This window comes from Octopus bimaculoides, chromosome 4 (genome assembly GCF_001194135.2).
Source record: "Octopus bimaculoides isolate UCB-OBI-ISO-001 chromosome 4, ASM119413v2, whole genome shotgun sequence".
Lineage (NCBI taxonomy): Eukaryota > Metazoa > Mollusca > Cephalopoda > Octopoda > Octopodidae > Octopus > Octopus bimaculoides.
The window spans coordinates 105,256,851-105,274,859 of NC_068984.1; the positions used below are offsets into that span (position 1 = coordinate 105,256,851).

The window sequence follows — 18,009 nt, forward strand, 5'->3', positions numbered from 1 at the left end:
ATATATACGCGCACACAACTTAGAATTTTATAGATTTACAAATGCTTCTAGCTAGGCATGAGTTTCGTTAATAAAACCCTAAAGGTTCAAAAGATTTTTCTGTTAATGATGATGATATGAAACAAAACTTTGATGGTCCGATACATTTTGGTACGTGTGCTTTCGCTAAAGTGCACGATGTTATTATTGGTCAGGGTTAGTCGCTATTGGAAAAATACTGATTCCTTAAGTAGTACATGCTGGGAACGGTTGAAGAACTACAAGTGGATTGAAATCATAAACCAAAAACAAAAAAGAAAAGACAGAAAGAAAAAAAACGGAGTGACCAGTATTTGTTTTGATAATTTTGTGTTTCGTGCCGTAAACTCTGGTATACCATTTTACAACGTTGTTACTGAGAATCCCATATCTGTCTTTGGACAGTCCTCAGATTGAGGAAAGATATCAAAGTATCCGTTCCACCAGTCGAATAGCCAGTCCTCTGAGGTTTGTCCAAAAACATTTACAGTTAGAATTGATTCGAAAAACCAAAAGAGAAGATCTACAACTAAGAGCAGTTTGCAGTGACGTGATGTCTAAAGATATTGATTGTTCACTGAGACATAAGCACTGGGGTGAATTGATCTCAGAATGTAAAGTAATGTAACTAAGTATTGCTCGACATTTAGTCCAATACTCTACTGTTTCTGCCAGCCAAGGTGATCGCCTAGCTTGCTAAAAATAGCAGTTAAATTGCCTTTAGATCATACACAACGGCCTTAAAAATGATATCCAAAACTCTATTGTATAACATACTGTCTTGAGTATAAGCCTGCTTGCTCATTCAATGCTAACCTTCAGCTAAACAACAATAAGCAACATCTTTTGATGTTTGTCTAATATAAACTCTATATTAATCAAACACCAACAGTCGCTCAAAGGGCGTCATTTATTCATTCGCTTTCAGTTCTGCAATTCAGTGGAGGAACACAGCATATCAGCTGTTTGTCTTCTGGCATCGGCATCGCAGTAATATATTCATGTTAAGTATTTTTATATAACAACAACGGTGCATGATGTGTATCAATTTAGGTACCACCACACAAGAAAGAAAATACGTAAACATAATATACATTGAACTCTGGACAATATCAATTAAGTAGAGAGCAACAATTAACACTCTTATTTTAGCCAATTTTATTTTAAATAACCGTATTTACTATTATTTGTGTTTACAGTCCCAAGCAATTAAGGACAATGACAACAGAAGTCAATTTAAGCACAAGAGTTTATTTCCGTTATTTGCTCACCTACTTTTGTATCTTCGTTACGGAAACGATTTTCTTGAAACAAGTATGAAAACGTCATCTGAATTAGAGTCAAGATCAAATTAGATCTGCCGAATTAAATATTCCTAATTAATTAGGTGAGGTAAAATTAAAAGGGTTAACATGCAGTTTAGTGTCGTTAAAAAAGTTTAAATTGCTCTGGATGTATATTGTCGGGAATGCGTTCGATAACCGATTATGTTAGTTTAGACAGCATATATATATATATATGGTTGCTAAGTTGTGAATCATGATTAAAGTTAGCTGATGAGAGCATTCGTGCACATACTTTCGAAGGGCGAAGAATGCTCACCAAAAAGATTACCCAGGCAAAAACGAGGATGACAGTGCATAATGATAGTTGCTACATATGCTCGAGCATATGTGGCAAAATAGATTCAGAGACCATGAATAAACTAAACGTACGTTCTATGCATAGTTTTCATGTTCGGTAAGTATAATAAAATTATGGGACTTCATGCAATATGTTTTTCCATTTTTAGGACACTAATCTGCATGCTGACTATCAAATATACCAAGTTAAATATTCCAATTAATTAAGCCAGGTAAAACTAGATGCACCTAGTTAAATATTCCAATTAATTAAATGATGTAAAATTAGTTGTGCTTAGTTAAATATTTCAATCAATTGAGGTAAAATTAGATGTTCTTAGTTAAATATTCTGAGTTGACATCATTGAATGACATCTACTAAGCCTTTTTAATTAATTGAAATTTGCCTTTAGTCATCTTGTGGTAATTCTTAGCTTACAAAGAAAGCAGAGTTGAAGGTATGATTTCAAGATATTAAAGAGAAAATTAAATTTTCTTACATTGAGTGGGGAAATCCTGTCTTTGTTAGACTTTTCATTGCAATATTTCTGATTAACTACACTGCATTTGTTACGATAAATTTTGAAAATAAATGAAGAATTAAGATAACTTTGTCATCGTTAAGGTGGTGTTTGGGATATGAATTAACACGAAATTTTGATGAAAGGTTTGAATTTAAGCTAGCAGTTTTGAGGGATGGCGGTGATTAGTTGATTATAGCGACCCCAGTTCTTGGATGGTACTTTTTATCGACTCTCGAAGGATGAAAAGTAAAATTGATCTCAATGGGATTTGAACTCGGAAAATTAAGAGCTGGAACAAATGTTACGAGCTTTTTTTTTTTTTTTTTTTTTTTCCTGGTGTTCTAATGATTCTGCTCGTGCGCTGTCTTTAAGAATGATTTTTAATTTTGGCAAAAAAAACCTGCCATTTTAGGGGAAGGGAACAAGTCAGTTGCTCAATTGGTTCTTTGTTTTATCGACTCTGAAAGGATGAAAAACAAAAGTTGACCTTGTCGGGATTTGAACTCAGAAAGTAAAGAACCATAAGAAATACCACAAGGCATTTTTTTCTGAGTCAATTCTGCCAGTTCACCGCCGTCCTTAATGCGTTCAAATTTTGACACAAGCCAGAAATTTTAAGGGGGGAAGGTTAGTTGATTATATCGAACCAAGTGCACAACTGGTACTTATTTTATCTGTTCTCAAAAGATGAGAAGCAAAGTCGACCTTGACGGCATTTGAAAAAAAAACATGAAGCCCGAAGGAAAAGCCTCCAAGCATTTTGTCTGGTGCGCTAACGATTCTAAGGGAAACAACTCCTGCTGGCCAATGACAAACTTAGATAAACACGGTTAGGTGGTAATTAATTGTAATGACCTACTCGCATACGAAATTCTAAGTGTGAATCATAAACAACTGTAAAGAAATGGAAGGCCGGAAGGCTTTATTGTAACTTTTTCTTTAATGTAACCGTTACAAGAGCTGTTATTTTTCCGCTCAGAACATTTCTAAAATACCTGCTTAAATATCGTTAATATCTAAAACAAAACAAAATCGGGTTCAAAAATTTAATATATTTTCTAACTGTTCTTAATTGTTTACGTTTGTAATCAATTTTTTTGTTTATTTCCCGTTGACAATTTTGTAGTATAAACACAATAGCCTTTTGAATGTGCTCAGACTTTAGTCTTCATTTTCTCGCCCGAGCAAAATCTGAAACTGTTGGGGAAAGGAAACACTTGCAGCTTATGAAATCATCTTTATTTTTAGACATACGCTGACTTTTTTGTATTTATTTTATATTCAGACGATCGTGTTTATTTATTTCATTATTTATTTTCTTAACCGTGCTAAGTAAGTGCTAGTAAGGTACAGTGGTACCGTTTAACAACAAAAACGCACGCACAGCTATGTAAATGAATCAAAGAATCTTAAACTGGACATTTGTTTATGGTGTGTGTGTGTCTGCATATACGATGTGTGTATGAAAAGTTTTGAGCCTTGAAGTCTTGTACCTTCATCAGAAGTCTTGGCAAGACTTCCTTTTGTACCATGTTTTTTTTTTTTTTTGAGGTTCAAGACTTTTCATACACCCCTCGTACACACACACACCAACACACGCGAGCATATATATATGTGTGTGTGTGTGTGTCTAGCTTGACCCTGCCTGTGATTTGAAACCAAATCCACCTGTTTGTTGCTTGTCAAAACGAGCAGAAAATCCTCTACACTAGAAGATTGATGAGGAAACTCTCCACCCCCTAGGACCTGTACTGGTCAAGGAAAGGTCAGTCCTTTGTTTCAGGTTTGACCTACGTTACTGACCATAGTCTATATAACAGAATTTTCTATCTCTTCCTTGGAGGTGTAAGCTATGACCAAGGAGCAACACCCGCTTTTGCTTCAGCCTTAACCAAGAGCAGCACTTCCCTTCGCCCGTTACTCGACATGCTAAGAGAGCCTTTCGACCGCAAGAAAGACGATGTCGCCTTTATCCTTTCTTCCTTTCTAGTCAGCACCATGCATTCCTTACCCTTTCACTCCCTACTGACAGACAACCTTTTACTAGACTATCAACTACTAACCAGCAAGCCATCCTTGTCTCTATCACTAGAATTGCTAGTGTCTCTTTAACTACCTGTCGAGCAAACGAATAAACATATGTAAATGATATTTTTTCATTCTTGGTGTTGATTCTTCGATGTTCACTGGTTACTCCAACACAAGAACCTTGAAGCGTTACATACCTCTGTACACTACATTTAGTGGTGGGCTACATCATATCGAATTGATATGGCATATCACTTCCAGTCCACTATATATGCAGTTAAATACATTACTGCTTTATACTTTGGAGTGTGCTTCTTTTTTGGATATATGATACATTGACGATAAATATATATATATATAACCCTAAATGCAGGCTGATAAACCCGGCGAAGTCTGAGATCAGACAGGAAGATCAGTAATGGCATTAGAAATGCCTCTGACCTCATTCTATGGTGCAACACCAACGAAGTCATTGCCTGGTTTAGGGCCAACAGCAATAGGAGTAGAACTCGGTTTACTCAATTTGATATAATGGACTGCTACGCGTCTGTATCAAGGGAGCTCCTATTAAAAGCACTGAACTTCGCTAGGGCCCATACTGAAGTCAACAACGAGAACATATGCATTATCATGCACGCCAGAAGAACCTTACTCTTCAGTAAAGGGTCTGCTTGGACCAAACGCACTGACCCAGAGGGCTCCTTCGATGTAGTAATGGGTGATTTGACAGTGTGAACATATGTGACCTAGTCAGTTTCTTCATCCTAGATATACTAAAAAAGAAATTCTCTTCAACAAGCGTTGGCCTCTACAGGGACGACGTGCTGGCAGTATCAAGAGGGGCTAATGGCCACATGCTAGATAGGTTCAAAAAGGACCTCTCAGGCACCATGAACAAACAAAAAAAGGTGCTAATCCATCTCTGACAATAGAGAGCAGTTGCCATATTCCCTTCCATATTGGATAACTCTGATGAGCATAAAGTTATATAACCAGTGTTATCTAACACTCCATTGTATTCTTTACGCGAAACAGATTGGTAAGACTAGCCATGATGGCTATTTAATACTATACATTTCAGATAATATATATATGTGTGTGTGTGTGTATATATAGGGTAGTAACATTCAGAGAGAAGAAGACTCGATACCATAGTAAAAATTAATATTTTTAGTCAAATCAGTTTCTTGCTACTCTGAGTTTCAGTTGTGAGTGCACAGACTTCACACACACACACACACATTATTTTTGATTAATAGAAGTTACAAGGTGACTCAAGGCCACAGTACTTGAGTCATTTTGTAACTTTTGTCAACTGTTTACTCAGAGATCTCAAGGTTTGTGTATAGCATTTATCATTGTAAAGATGATATGTACTTTATGCAACTTATTGACTGCATTTTGTCGTCTGTTTGTAAACTCAAACAAAAGTGCCTATGTATATGTGTTTATGATATATGCACAAACACTCACAGTCATGGTCTTCGGTGTTGCTCATGTGTTTCCTGCTTCCTACTTCTCTTTCTTGCTGTGTATACAATATGTGCATACATGTGTGTGTGTGCTGAGAAGAGAATTCATAGCTTCCAAATTTCTTAAGAGAACTACTACATTTCACAGGAGAATCATCTGGATCTCCTGTTACTGAAGGTTCTTGGGTAAAACTTTTCATAAAGAAAATTACCAGAGTAGATTGCTACAGCCTAATCTTTTGGACAATCAAAAAGTATAGCAACATTTTATCCAAGAAAAGCAGTTCATATCTAACTGAACTTTACTTTAAGATAAAGTGATGCATTCCCATAATTCTTTGAGCTCATGCCAAAGTCAAAATCTTTCTTCACCTCTCTTGATATGTTGTTGCTTTTTTGTTATTTTTTTCATTTAATTTTATTGTTTGGTCCTCATAGTTCAATAGTTGTTGCATGGATTCCATCTTCTCCTCACTGAACTCTTTCGAGTCATTGATAGACAGTTCTCTTTTATGCTCTCCAACCAAGTTATATATGACTGCTTCACATAGATTTGTTGAAAAATACAATTTCCTTCACTACAAGCTCTCTCACACACCAGGCTATACATGCTTTCCAATAAGGGTTCAGGCATTTAGAAGAAAGTTTCCTCCAAGATTTCAATATTATACGTACAGCATCTACAGTGGTAAAATGTTTCCTCCATAACTCTTTCAACGTCACTCCACTAGAAAAAGTTGTTTAAAACAGGTTCTGCAGCATATATTCCTTTCTTTGAAATTTGGTATCATTGGATCCATGGGCTGTAGCAGAGAAGTGATGCTGAGAGGTAGGAAATAGTTGTCAAAAGGCCCCCATGTATGTAGGATAAACACACAGGTTAACTGTAAAATAGGAATATAATGTATAGCATACAGTGTACTGAGGGATGGTGCAAAAATAAGACAACAACATACATTGTGGAGACAGCACATAGCATAGGGAAGCAGATAGGTGAACACTGACGGGAGCGCAAAGAAGAGAAAAGCTCATCAATGCTTTACCAACATGCTCAATTAGAACATGGAGGCTTGGTTAATAACATAGATGTTAAGGTGTTATCAACCCATAGAACAGACATAACACTTAGACAGATTACAAAGGCCTCACACATATACATACATCCGTACATACACATATATATGTATTATATATGATATTGAAGAAAACTGAAATAGTGGCTTCTATCTATGAATGCTAAAGACTTTATTCTAGAAAAGAAAAATGAAATTACTTAAATATATAAAGTTTATATGAGGTACTTCACACGATTCTCATCCATTCATAAATCATGGGAGACTCAGAATAAACAATCCTCAATCAAAATTACTTTTGTTTAATAATATATATATATGGCCACAATCAAATGACTAAAACAAGTAAAAGAATAAGCTGTATTTTTCCCTTGCAATAAAAAACAAACAAGCAATGAATGACTAGCTTACAATGCTACTAAAATTTTGCGAAACATCGGTGAGTGTATCTGTACCAAGTGATCTACTACTCAGCTATGTCTGTAGAAGGAACATATAGCTGAATTCAGCACTTAAAATAGCGAGAATTATGTATATTCTCCTTATAACAGTACAACTGGAGATGGCTTGTGAAATAACTACAACAACTGTTACAGTTACTTCATCAGGAAAGAAGATTACTTGGAACTGTTTCAACCAATTTCTATGTTTGTATGTTTAAGTGTGTATAGTGGGGGTACAATGATGTTTTCATATGAGTAACATTTATGCTTCCTTACTGCTGAAAGTGACATGATTATCAAATCACTATTGAAGGATATTTTAAAGGTTTCTGTTCATGGAGTCAGTGCAAGTTTGGTGGGTGGTATCTACTGCTGGTGGATGGATGATGCCTGGTTGGGAAATGCTTGGGAAGTATGAAGGGTAGTATCATTGCACAGATGACATGAGAGTGAGTGTTGTTGGAAGTGGTGGCAGGTAAATCATTAACATATAGAAGAAAGTGGATGACAAAAGCGAATGCTGGACATGCCAAAGTTAATAGAGGAACAGAAGGAGCCTGTATATGGGAAATTTCACTCGGAGATCTGCATGCCAGATGGGGTCAAAAGCTTTGCTGATGTCAAGGGCAACCACATTATTTTCACCTAATTTCTCAAAGGTGGTAGATGATACCGGACAGTAGGTCACTAGTGGATCTGGCTTTACCGAAACCATAGTGATGGATGTGTAGGGCGAAAGAGATGGATCCAAGTTGTTGGCAACCATCATTCTTAATGGCTGTTATTGGAAATGAGTGCAATAGTTTCATAGTTAACATGGTTAGAACATTGCTTTTTGAAAATGGAACATATTGTCTATGTTTAGGTTCAGAGATTTTGCAGTGCCCAGACATAAAATAAAATATGTAGTTTTTGATATGACTGACTGGAACTCTTCAATACTATTTCTTTAATCTATTTTGTATCCCTTTGATTATTTTGTTTTTGTTTTTGTTATGCATTGTTTTTTCATCTTTCCATATTGCTCTTCAGAACTCCTTCTCACCCACTCATATAGGTTTCAAATTTTGGCACAAGGCCAGCAATTTCGGAGGAGGGGGTAAGCCAATTACATCCACCCTAGTTCTCAACTGGTAGGTTTTTTTTATCAACTCCAAAAGGAAGATAAGCAAAGTTGGCCTTGGTGGAATTTGAATTCAGATCATAAAGATGGATGAAATGTCACTAAGCATTCTGCCTGGCATGCTAATGATTCTGTCAGCTTTCCACCTTTGCTCACCTACACATTTAACTTAGATAGGTAAACACTGTTTGGCTAAATGGTTAAGAGTTTGCTTTGCAACTGTGGGCTCCAGAAACTGATTCTACTACATGGACAATTGAGCAAATGTCATTTCTGATTGTCTTGTATCCTGTGAGTGAAATTAGGCAGACAGAAACTGTGTGAAAGTCCGTCAGATAGATTATACCAATATTTCAAAAGGTACAGCCTTGTTACACACTGTGAGTGGTTGATCCTGTTTGAGAATTATGTTAAGGATACATGTGTCTGTGGAATACTCAACCATTCACATATTAATTCAGAAACAGGTAATCAGTTATCAGGCAAGTGACTCATCATCATGGAATGACAGAAAGCCACTTCTAATGTATATGGTACACTAGGCAAAAGGATCTGTTAAATTGCTCGGGTCTGGTTTGGTCCAGATCTCCAAGTGGAGAAATACTGGGACAAGCTAATGGGCAGGGTGGCCAATCTCAGAAATGGCCTGAGAGAAAGCTGTCTCTGAAAGGTTGGGCAAAAATGCATGTAGAGTGCTCGAGCTTTGCTGATTTACGAGTTTATGTTGAACACCTGCTGTCAAATTTAGGACGGATCTGGCTATCAGTTGAGTCCATTATGAAGATCATTCCAATGCCTTCCTTTGGATGGGAAGAAGGGCAGGCAGTGTCTATTTGTCTGGTGGCCTTAGTGAAAGAGGTTGTGTGGTGTGGTGGACCAGATTGAAAGATAGATACTTTCCTTTTTGGCCACGCCTCATCGACTTGAAAAGGAAGGTAAAGATAAAGAGTTAAGTGTTGCCTCCCAGCAATTTTATTGAAAGGTAGGTGAATGTGGCAAGAATGGTCTGTGTAAGCAAACCTACTCTAAGCATATACTTGTAGGTTGAAGGCGGACAATGTGGAGAGGGCGCTTGCTCTAATGATCAGAGCAACTGTGGTTTTGTGGGGTCTTCACAAGCAGCCCTAGGAAGTCTCCCACTTTTGGGGAGTTTTTCATTTTTTAAATTTATTTTATCATTTTCACTGTTTACACACCTCTCTATGTAATCCCACATTGTACTGTACTGTATTGTCCTCAATGTTATTTTTTTTTTTTTTGGTGGGGGGATCCATTAGTGGTAAATAAAGAAAGTAGTAATAGTAGGGTGGAAAGCTGGTTGAAATGTTAGCATATCAAATAAAATGCTTGCCAGCATTTTTACTGACTCTTTATATTCTAAGTTCAAAACCTGCTGAGGTCAACATTGGTTTTCATCCTTTTATGGTCAATAAAAGAAAGTAGTAGTCAGGTTGATGTGATCAACTAGTCCCATCTCCCTCTAAAATTTCTGGCTTTTATGCCAAAATTTGAAACAATTATTAACGACAGAAAGACCAGCTCTTTATGTTCTGAGCTCAAATTCTGCCAAGGTGAGATTTACCTTTCACCCCTTTCAGAGTCAATAAAACAAGGTATCAGTCCAGATTAACCTTTGCTCAATCGTTCCCTCAAAACTGTTGATCTTATGCATAAACAAGAGACAATTATTTGCGGACTTTTCTAATAGCTGTCACGATTTCATTTTAATTATGACAGCTTTTCTGAAAGTTCATCCACTTATTAATGGCAAAAATAATTCATTTTTAAAAATTTTTTACCTTCTTGCAGTTTAATTGCCTAGTTCCAATTCAACCAAGTGATGACTAATAATTGTGTTATAATTACGACAATTCCAGATTCTTCTTTAAGTATGTTAAACTACAAGTCAAGAATGCATTTGAAAGTTTTGTAACTGAATTCTTTCTTGTCTTGCATTCTTCAAATACTTTCTACCTGATGTATCCCATTTTGTGACACTGCACATTACATAGTTATTGTTTTTGTTTCTGTTATTTTTTTTCCTTTTTGTTAATTTTTTTCCATGGATACTTACAACTTGTATCAACTTCATATTACCTTGGTAGCTGATTCAATGTTATTTCTTCTTCTTCTTCTTCTCCACCACCACCTCCTCCTCCTCCTCCTCCTTCTTCTTCTTCTTGCCTTTATCCTTTCTTTTCTCCTTTCCTTTCTCCTTCTTTCCATTCTCCTTTTCCCCTCCTACCCTTACTCTTCATTCTCCTCCTTCTTCTTCATATAGCACCAATTTTTTACAGAAATATCCCCAAATTTTACCATAGTTTTGCAAACTAAAGTTAAACATAAAATATAGAAATCTTATAGTATTTCCACACATTCCATAATGTGTTTTTGCAAAGTTATAAAACACCAAGTCATCATATGAATACTTATATGTATCTTTGAGTATTTTAATATAATACCAGTTATTTTTGTAGACTCAATATTTATGCACAGTAGTGTGCTTATATGTGTGTGTGTGTGTGTGTTCATATACTTATACAAACATACATACATACATACATACATACATACATGCATGCATGAAGACCAAAGCTTTGTGAGTGGATCTGATAGACAAAATCTGAAGGAAACCATCGTATATATAGTATATATCCGTGTGTGTGTGTTTTTTTTTTGTCTGTGTATGTGTATAGATAGAAAGATGTGAGTATATGTATATTTTTATTAATATTTAAGAGAACTAACAGAGTGACTATTTTGATAAGTGCCAACACACTCTCAGAGCTTGAGTCACTCTGTTCTTCTGCTAAATATTATATATATATATAATATACCTATATACCTAGCGTTCATAATAATTTTTCTATCATCTTGGCTCAACAGCCCTCACCGTTTGTTTTTACTGTCTCGTTCTCACTGTCCTGTTCTTGTTAACACTTTCACCCTCCGCAAAAAATCCCAAATTTTATTTAATTTGCTTTGCGGGAAGGACTGTTTCAATGAAGTCGCGTATTGTCTTTGCCTTCAAAACGCAGAATAGATTAAACAGGGACAACTGATGAAGGGGTATACTCTTTATGTTGCATGTCTCGTTTCTCTGTTTGTTTATTCGTTGTTTGAAAAAAGTTCGTTTTCTATGTTTTCGTTTCTCATTGTGTTTAACGTTTTTTTTTTATGTCCTGTACCCATATATGCATGTATGTATACATATAGATGTAGGTATGTACATATATGTATGGATATATGCATATATTTATATATTATTTATATATATATATATATATATGAATGGTTTAACCCACTCACTAGACTTACACCTAAAGACTTGTCACTCTCTCACTTTCTTTCTTATGCTCTGACAAGAACTATATTCTTCAATGTATCCTTCATATCTTTTTTAAGTTGGGTTGCTGTTTCTAGCAGTTAAAGTGATGGTGTAAAGAACTCTCTCCTTAACTCATATTCCTGAAATTTAATGTCTATATCTATGTAACCATTAATTAAAAACTGGTACCGACCAAGAATTCTTCACATAGCATTTCAATGAATAAAGCTTTCATCACTGAAATGCCATGTGAAGAAGAATTCTCAGTCGAAATTTCAAATGACATAATGGCACTAACAGAATTGTGATGATCATAAACGTAGCAACTTCCTATTTCCTCTTTATAAGTGTGTGTGTGTGTGTGTGGTGTGGGTGTATTACGTTTGTGTCTATATATGTCAGTCTGTCTGTCTGTATATATATGTATGTGTGTGAGAGAGAGAGAGAGAAAGAATAAGTTCAAGTAGAACAATTCAAACTTTTTGGGGAGTCCAAAAAGAAATATTTCTAATAAATATTCATTATGTCAAAATGATAGCCTGCTAAAGCAAGCAATTGAAATATGAAAATAACAAGTAAAAAGTTCGTTATAGGCATGTATAAGATAAAATCTTATATAAAACACTACTAACAATTATAAAAATGGAGAAGAGATGTTAAAAGTACAAATTTGAATTTAATTTTAACATACGACCATTTCAAATGGCAATACAAACCTGTTAAAAAAAAACATTAATTATAATAGTAATAATTAAAATAGTTATGTATTACCATTCTCATCAGTGTAAAAAATTAAAGGAAAACATCTTTGCTTTTCCTTCTAAATTTTTTTAGGTAATACCTGTTTTGATGTTTTCCTTTAATTTATTTTACACTGACGAGAACGGTAATGCATAACTATTTTAATTATTATTATTATAATCAATGTTTTTTCTTACATGTTTGTATTGCCATTTGGAATGGTCGTATGTGGAGGGAGAGTCATTATACCAATATCATTAATGCACACTGTTAATTAACACACACATTGCACTCCTTTTCTTTATTATTAGTCAATTGCTTAAATATCCAACTAACTAATTTGTTTTGCTCTTGAAGTCAATAGTCATTGAAGAGGTTGCAAGTAACAACAAAAAAGCTTTGACAAACAAAAACAAAACAAATTAGCTGAATATTTAACAAATTCATTAATAATAAAGAATTGGAGTGGAATTGAACCAGTGTGTGTTATTATATTGACATAATGACTCGTGTATTGAAACAACAAAATTTGTTTTAAAACATGAATTCACATAAAAAATCTTGCAAACCAGATACAAAAATGAAGTTTAATCATGTTTCTATGGAAACATCTTTTCCAAAGAAAACTATTCTACTTTTCTTGTTAATGGATATGTTAACTTGTATGATTTAATAGCAACTAATATTAAATTCCTTTTGTTTTGATTTTGTGTATTTGTTCATCTGTTTATTTCTCTGAGTGTATTTTGGTTAGATTTATGTTTATCACTATACTCTTACTCTGTGATCTGTTTATACATTTTTGTTGATATACCTCTCACTGTGGACAAGTATCTTCTCTTTTAGCACCAGGCTGACAAAACCTTGTGTGTGGATTTAGTAAACAAAAAGGAAGCTCATAGTGTGTGTATGTGTGCGCGTCTGTGTTTGTTTCGCTTTGTCTTGATATCACATGATTGTTGTAAGCAAGCATCACCATCATACAAGCAGTGTCCTTCATTTCCAATGTTCCACGAAGAGCACACATAGCCATGGCGAAATATTACCTTGCTTTGAAAGAGGTGAAAGTTGGTGACAGGAAGAGCATTTGGCCTTAAAAAATATCTACTCCACAGAATTTTGTCTGATCCATGCAAACATGGAAAAATGGATATCCAAAAGATGATCATAATGATGACAATGAAGCGGGGGAGCAATGACATTGATGATGATATCCTCTCTGCTTTGTTTACATATATGCGATGATATAGTTCACTTTGAAATGAAATTTAAGATAAAAATAAAAAGAACCTACTTCTTGACACTGAGATTATAATATATTTCTTTTATATATACTGTTCAAGAATAGGAACAGCTCAACATTAAAATGGTGAACAGACTTACCTGTTGCATTTGCTACATATTTAATGTTTCATATATGTTTCTACATTCATAGAGCACGTGCACACACACACATGAATGTATGCAATTTATCCTTTAAATTCTGGAACAGAACTATCTCATTTCATACCTGCTGTCCTACCTACCTAATGGCTTGGCAGCTTTCCTAGTTTCTATTTTGTTTCTTGGCTCAGAAGGGTAAGTTAATATTCTGGTGTAAGGAAAGTTTCCTTTGTTCCAATAACTTTGCAATTTAGGTAATCGGCACAAGAATTCCTTTGCCAGTTTTTTAATTTTTGTTCTATTTTAATTCATAATCTTTCTTCATGGCTAATGCTTTCTTTTAATGTTAGCAAGTACTTTCTAAGTTATTTTCTAACATTCAACATTTAAGGCTCCAGTATGATGGGCTTTGTCTTTTCATTAGTTGATGCTTGATACACAAAGATGGAAAATTGGCAAATTTGTTAGGATATTGAATAGTATGCCTAGCAGTATTTGTTCCGACTTTCTATGTTCTAAGCTCAAATCCCACCAAAGTCAACTTTGCCTTTCATCCTTTCAAGGTTGATAAAAAAAAAACCTATCTGAAGAATGAATTAGCAGCAATGTTAGAGGTATGAGACAAGATGCCTTGCAGTATCTGTTCTGATTCTTAGTGTTCTGACAGCAATGACTGTCCCAACACTTCTCAAACACTTTCCTTGGGTGAAAGGGGAGACTTGCATACATGGGTAGCTGCTTATCTCCTACAGAAAGTAAAACCTTGCCCAGACGTGCACATATAGGTGTAAAATACATGACCAACACTGATTGATAGAGACCCTACCTTGATCCAAAGGGATTATTTCTAATGTTTATAGTCTTAAAGAAAATGAGAAACAATTTTTCTACCTGGATCACATAAAAGTAAGAGGAATAGAACTTAGTACAACCAGCCAGGAATAGAACTTAATACTACTTCATTAATTCCACAGTAAATTGTCTGACTGCAGTAGTCAGCAAGATGAAGCAAAAACTAATGAAATAACCTTTGCATCAGGGCTTCTCAATTTGTGAGGAATAGTAGCCAAATCTCCCTCTATTTACACCCTGCAATCATAGCAAAACAGGTGAAGGTTGGCACTAGGAAGGGCTATTGAAAACCTGCCACTTGACTGCAGAAAATTTGCCTTGATGAACTCTGTCTGACCCATGCAAACATGGGAAAGTAGACAGTAAAGCAATGATCATGATGGTGGTAGTGATGATGATTATTTTGTCTTATGTGCTTTCAATTCTATCTATGCACTGCCATTGCCAGTCTTTTACACTAATTTCAGAAAGAAACTCTATTTAAATAATATTTACTTTATACACAACACACCTTAAATTACAAGAACTGGTTCTTCTGGTTTATGCTGTATTGTGCATAAAAATAATATTTCTTGATTAATGACAAACTGTCAAAAGCAAAAATATGCAAATTAGTCTAACCACTTGTATGCTAGCCAAATTTTTGACTCCTTTATATAATAGTTGGTCTAGAGTATGTGATTTAGTACATGCTCTGAGGAGTGGTCACTAACTCATGGAATAATCTCAGGAGATATGTTCCCTCTTTTTTTTGTCTGTGTATCAGTTGTATAGAAAGAATGTATTTATATTTTGTATTTAACCCACAGTGAGACTTTATAATATTTGATATCTAATTAGAGATGCGCTAAGCAGTGTTGAATGAAATATAGATGGGAGCAATCATATTGAACATGTTCACATGCACTTGGACATGGAAATATATACAGTGCAGAAACTGACTCGAGGGGAAAAAATTCTCCTTATAGACTATATATGTGCAAAATACACCATTGTGTTATGCATGATGTCATCAGACTGTAGGACATGTGTTTCTGCCTCATTACACATTTGCCTGCTATGAGTACCAAGTTTTCAAATATACCCACTAAGAACTTCTTGTTCTTATATGATAACAGCAATAGTACATTTGCTGATGTGTCCAAAGCTTTGTCAAACTGGAATTAATTAACTAGAGGTGCACTAAGTAACATTGAATGAAATATAGGTGTGTACAATCATATTTAACATGTTCGTGTATGCACAGATATGGAAATAAATACACTACAAACATTGTTTCAAGAAAAAAAATTTCCTTATAAATAATATGCATGTTAGACATCTATTGGACTATGAATAATGTCAATGGTCCATAAAATATATGTCTTCCTGCATCATTGCACATTATCAGCTACAGATACTGAGTTATCATTCATAGCCCTTAAGAACTTGTTCTTATATTATAACAAGCAAAAAGGCAACAAGCTGGCAGAATTGTTAGCATGCCAGGCAAAATGCTTATCAGCATTTTGTCCACCTTTGTTCTGAGTTCAAATTCCAGTGAGGTCAACTTTGTCTTTCATCCTTTTGGGGTTGACAAAATAAGCACAAGTTGAATGCTAGGGTCGATGTAATTGATTTATCCCCTCCCTTGAACTTGCTAGCCTTGTGCTAAAATTTGAAATCTATATTATAACAAGCAATGGTGCATTTGCTGATGTGTGCAATGGTGCATTCACTGATGTGTGCAAAGCTTTGTTATGTTGGAATTAAATAATTAGAAGTACACCAGACAATTTCTGCAGTGTATGGCTTGCTATGTACACAAACATGCTAAATATGATTGTATACACCTATAATAAATGCTTTACTTTACTTTGGATGGGCTTCCACCTAGCCCATGAAGACAGAGTCATTTTGCCAAGCATCTTGATCCACCATCACCACTTTCAGTTTGTGAATAGAATTCAATCTTGTGTCCTTTTTCAGGTAGCCAATAAATATCAGACAACATCTCCGTCACCATGCTGCAGTTCCCAGAGCACAAGTTTTAATTCTTCTTCTTTCTGGCACTGCAAGCAATGACCTGATATGCAGAGATGACATTCTCTGATTTTGGCCATTTTTAGAAGAATCCCATAGAAATTCTCATTGGTCATGTGCTGTTGCCATTTTGCATCCAGGGCCATTCATAGCATCCTTGTATATATTAAACAACTCTATTTGGCAGACTTAAACTTAATATGAGAGGAGCAAAAAATTGAAGGATTTCAAAAATTGTTTTTATTACTAATATATATATATATATATATATATATATATATATATATATCCCTTAATAATTTTGGCCTCTTTCATTCTTTCTATCTAGAACAATGCTGAAAGGAGTGGCTGATTTTTTCTTTGGAACTGGCTCAGCAGATTCAGAACAGCAATGTGAAGAACTCAATATAAAAACTCATGTGACTGAAGAAGACTGGATTTTTGTTGAAACACAAACTCAAGGTACTCTAGTTCTCCAAACTCTCATTTAATTCTTTCTAATTTATTGAAAGGAAATGCAAGCAATAGAAATTATGATTATATGTGTATTTATATAAATATGTATATATGTATTTATATGTATGTGCATGTGTGTATATCAATATGTTTATGTGCACATATATATATATAAATATATGTGTGTATATGTATGTGTGTGTGTATGTATGTATGCGTAATAGGATAACAGCATAAACTGGCAAAACAACTGGTATCAGTTAGATTAGGACATTTATATCTTTAAACATGATAGTTGAGTCATCACATAAGTATAGATCATAAGAAGAAAGTAAGTGATAAGGCGTGTAGAAAGTCTCTTTATGCTGTTTGAAGAAATCTCACAGATGGTGCATCTTGTGCAAAACAAGTGGTAGCCGTTCATATAGCAGCATTCTATTCTATCATTGGAGGGAGAATGAGATACAGCAGCAATCTATTTCATCATCAGAGCTCAGACATACACAGATAGGTAAATTGCAGAATAGTTGAGAGGTTGGGAAGTTCATTTTGCAATGATGAGCCCCAGATTCAGTTTCACTACCCTGGCATCTTCAGAAAATGTTTTTTGTATACTCTCAGGCTAACTGAGACCTTTTGAGTGAAATTGGGTTGAGGAAAACTGTGTACAAGCCTATTGGATAGAATGTGTCAATAATTCAAAGGTTCAGCCTCACTGCTCATTCTACCTGTGTATTTCACAGACCTGTATACCTTAATTACTGATATAATTCACAGGGTAGATGTGTCTGAGGAATACTCAGTCATTTATATGCTGATTCAATGAGTCTGGTAGTTTAGTTGATTGACCAACTCATGGATGGAAATTCTGACCAAAATTTCCAACCACTCATGGATGGAAATTCTGACCAAAATTTCCAACCA

At 35.0% G+C, this 18,009-nt stretch overlaps 1 protein-coding gene across 1 annotated transcript in view; it reads left to right on the top strand.

Annotated features, from left to right (window-relative positions):
* The window catches only part of LOC106878606 (tumor protein p53-inducible nuclear protein 1), a 24,880-nt gene that overhangs the window by 5,426 nt on the left and 1,445 nt on the right, over nt 1–18,009 (top strand). Inside the window, exon 2 of the mRNA XM_014927876.2 lies at nt 16,958–17,091. Within this exon, the coding sequence (XP_014783362.1) occupies nt 16,962–17,091 (130 nt within the window). The 5' untranslated portion in view covers nt 16,958–16,961. The remainder of the gene's footprint in view (nt 1–16,957; nt 17,092–18,009) is intronic.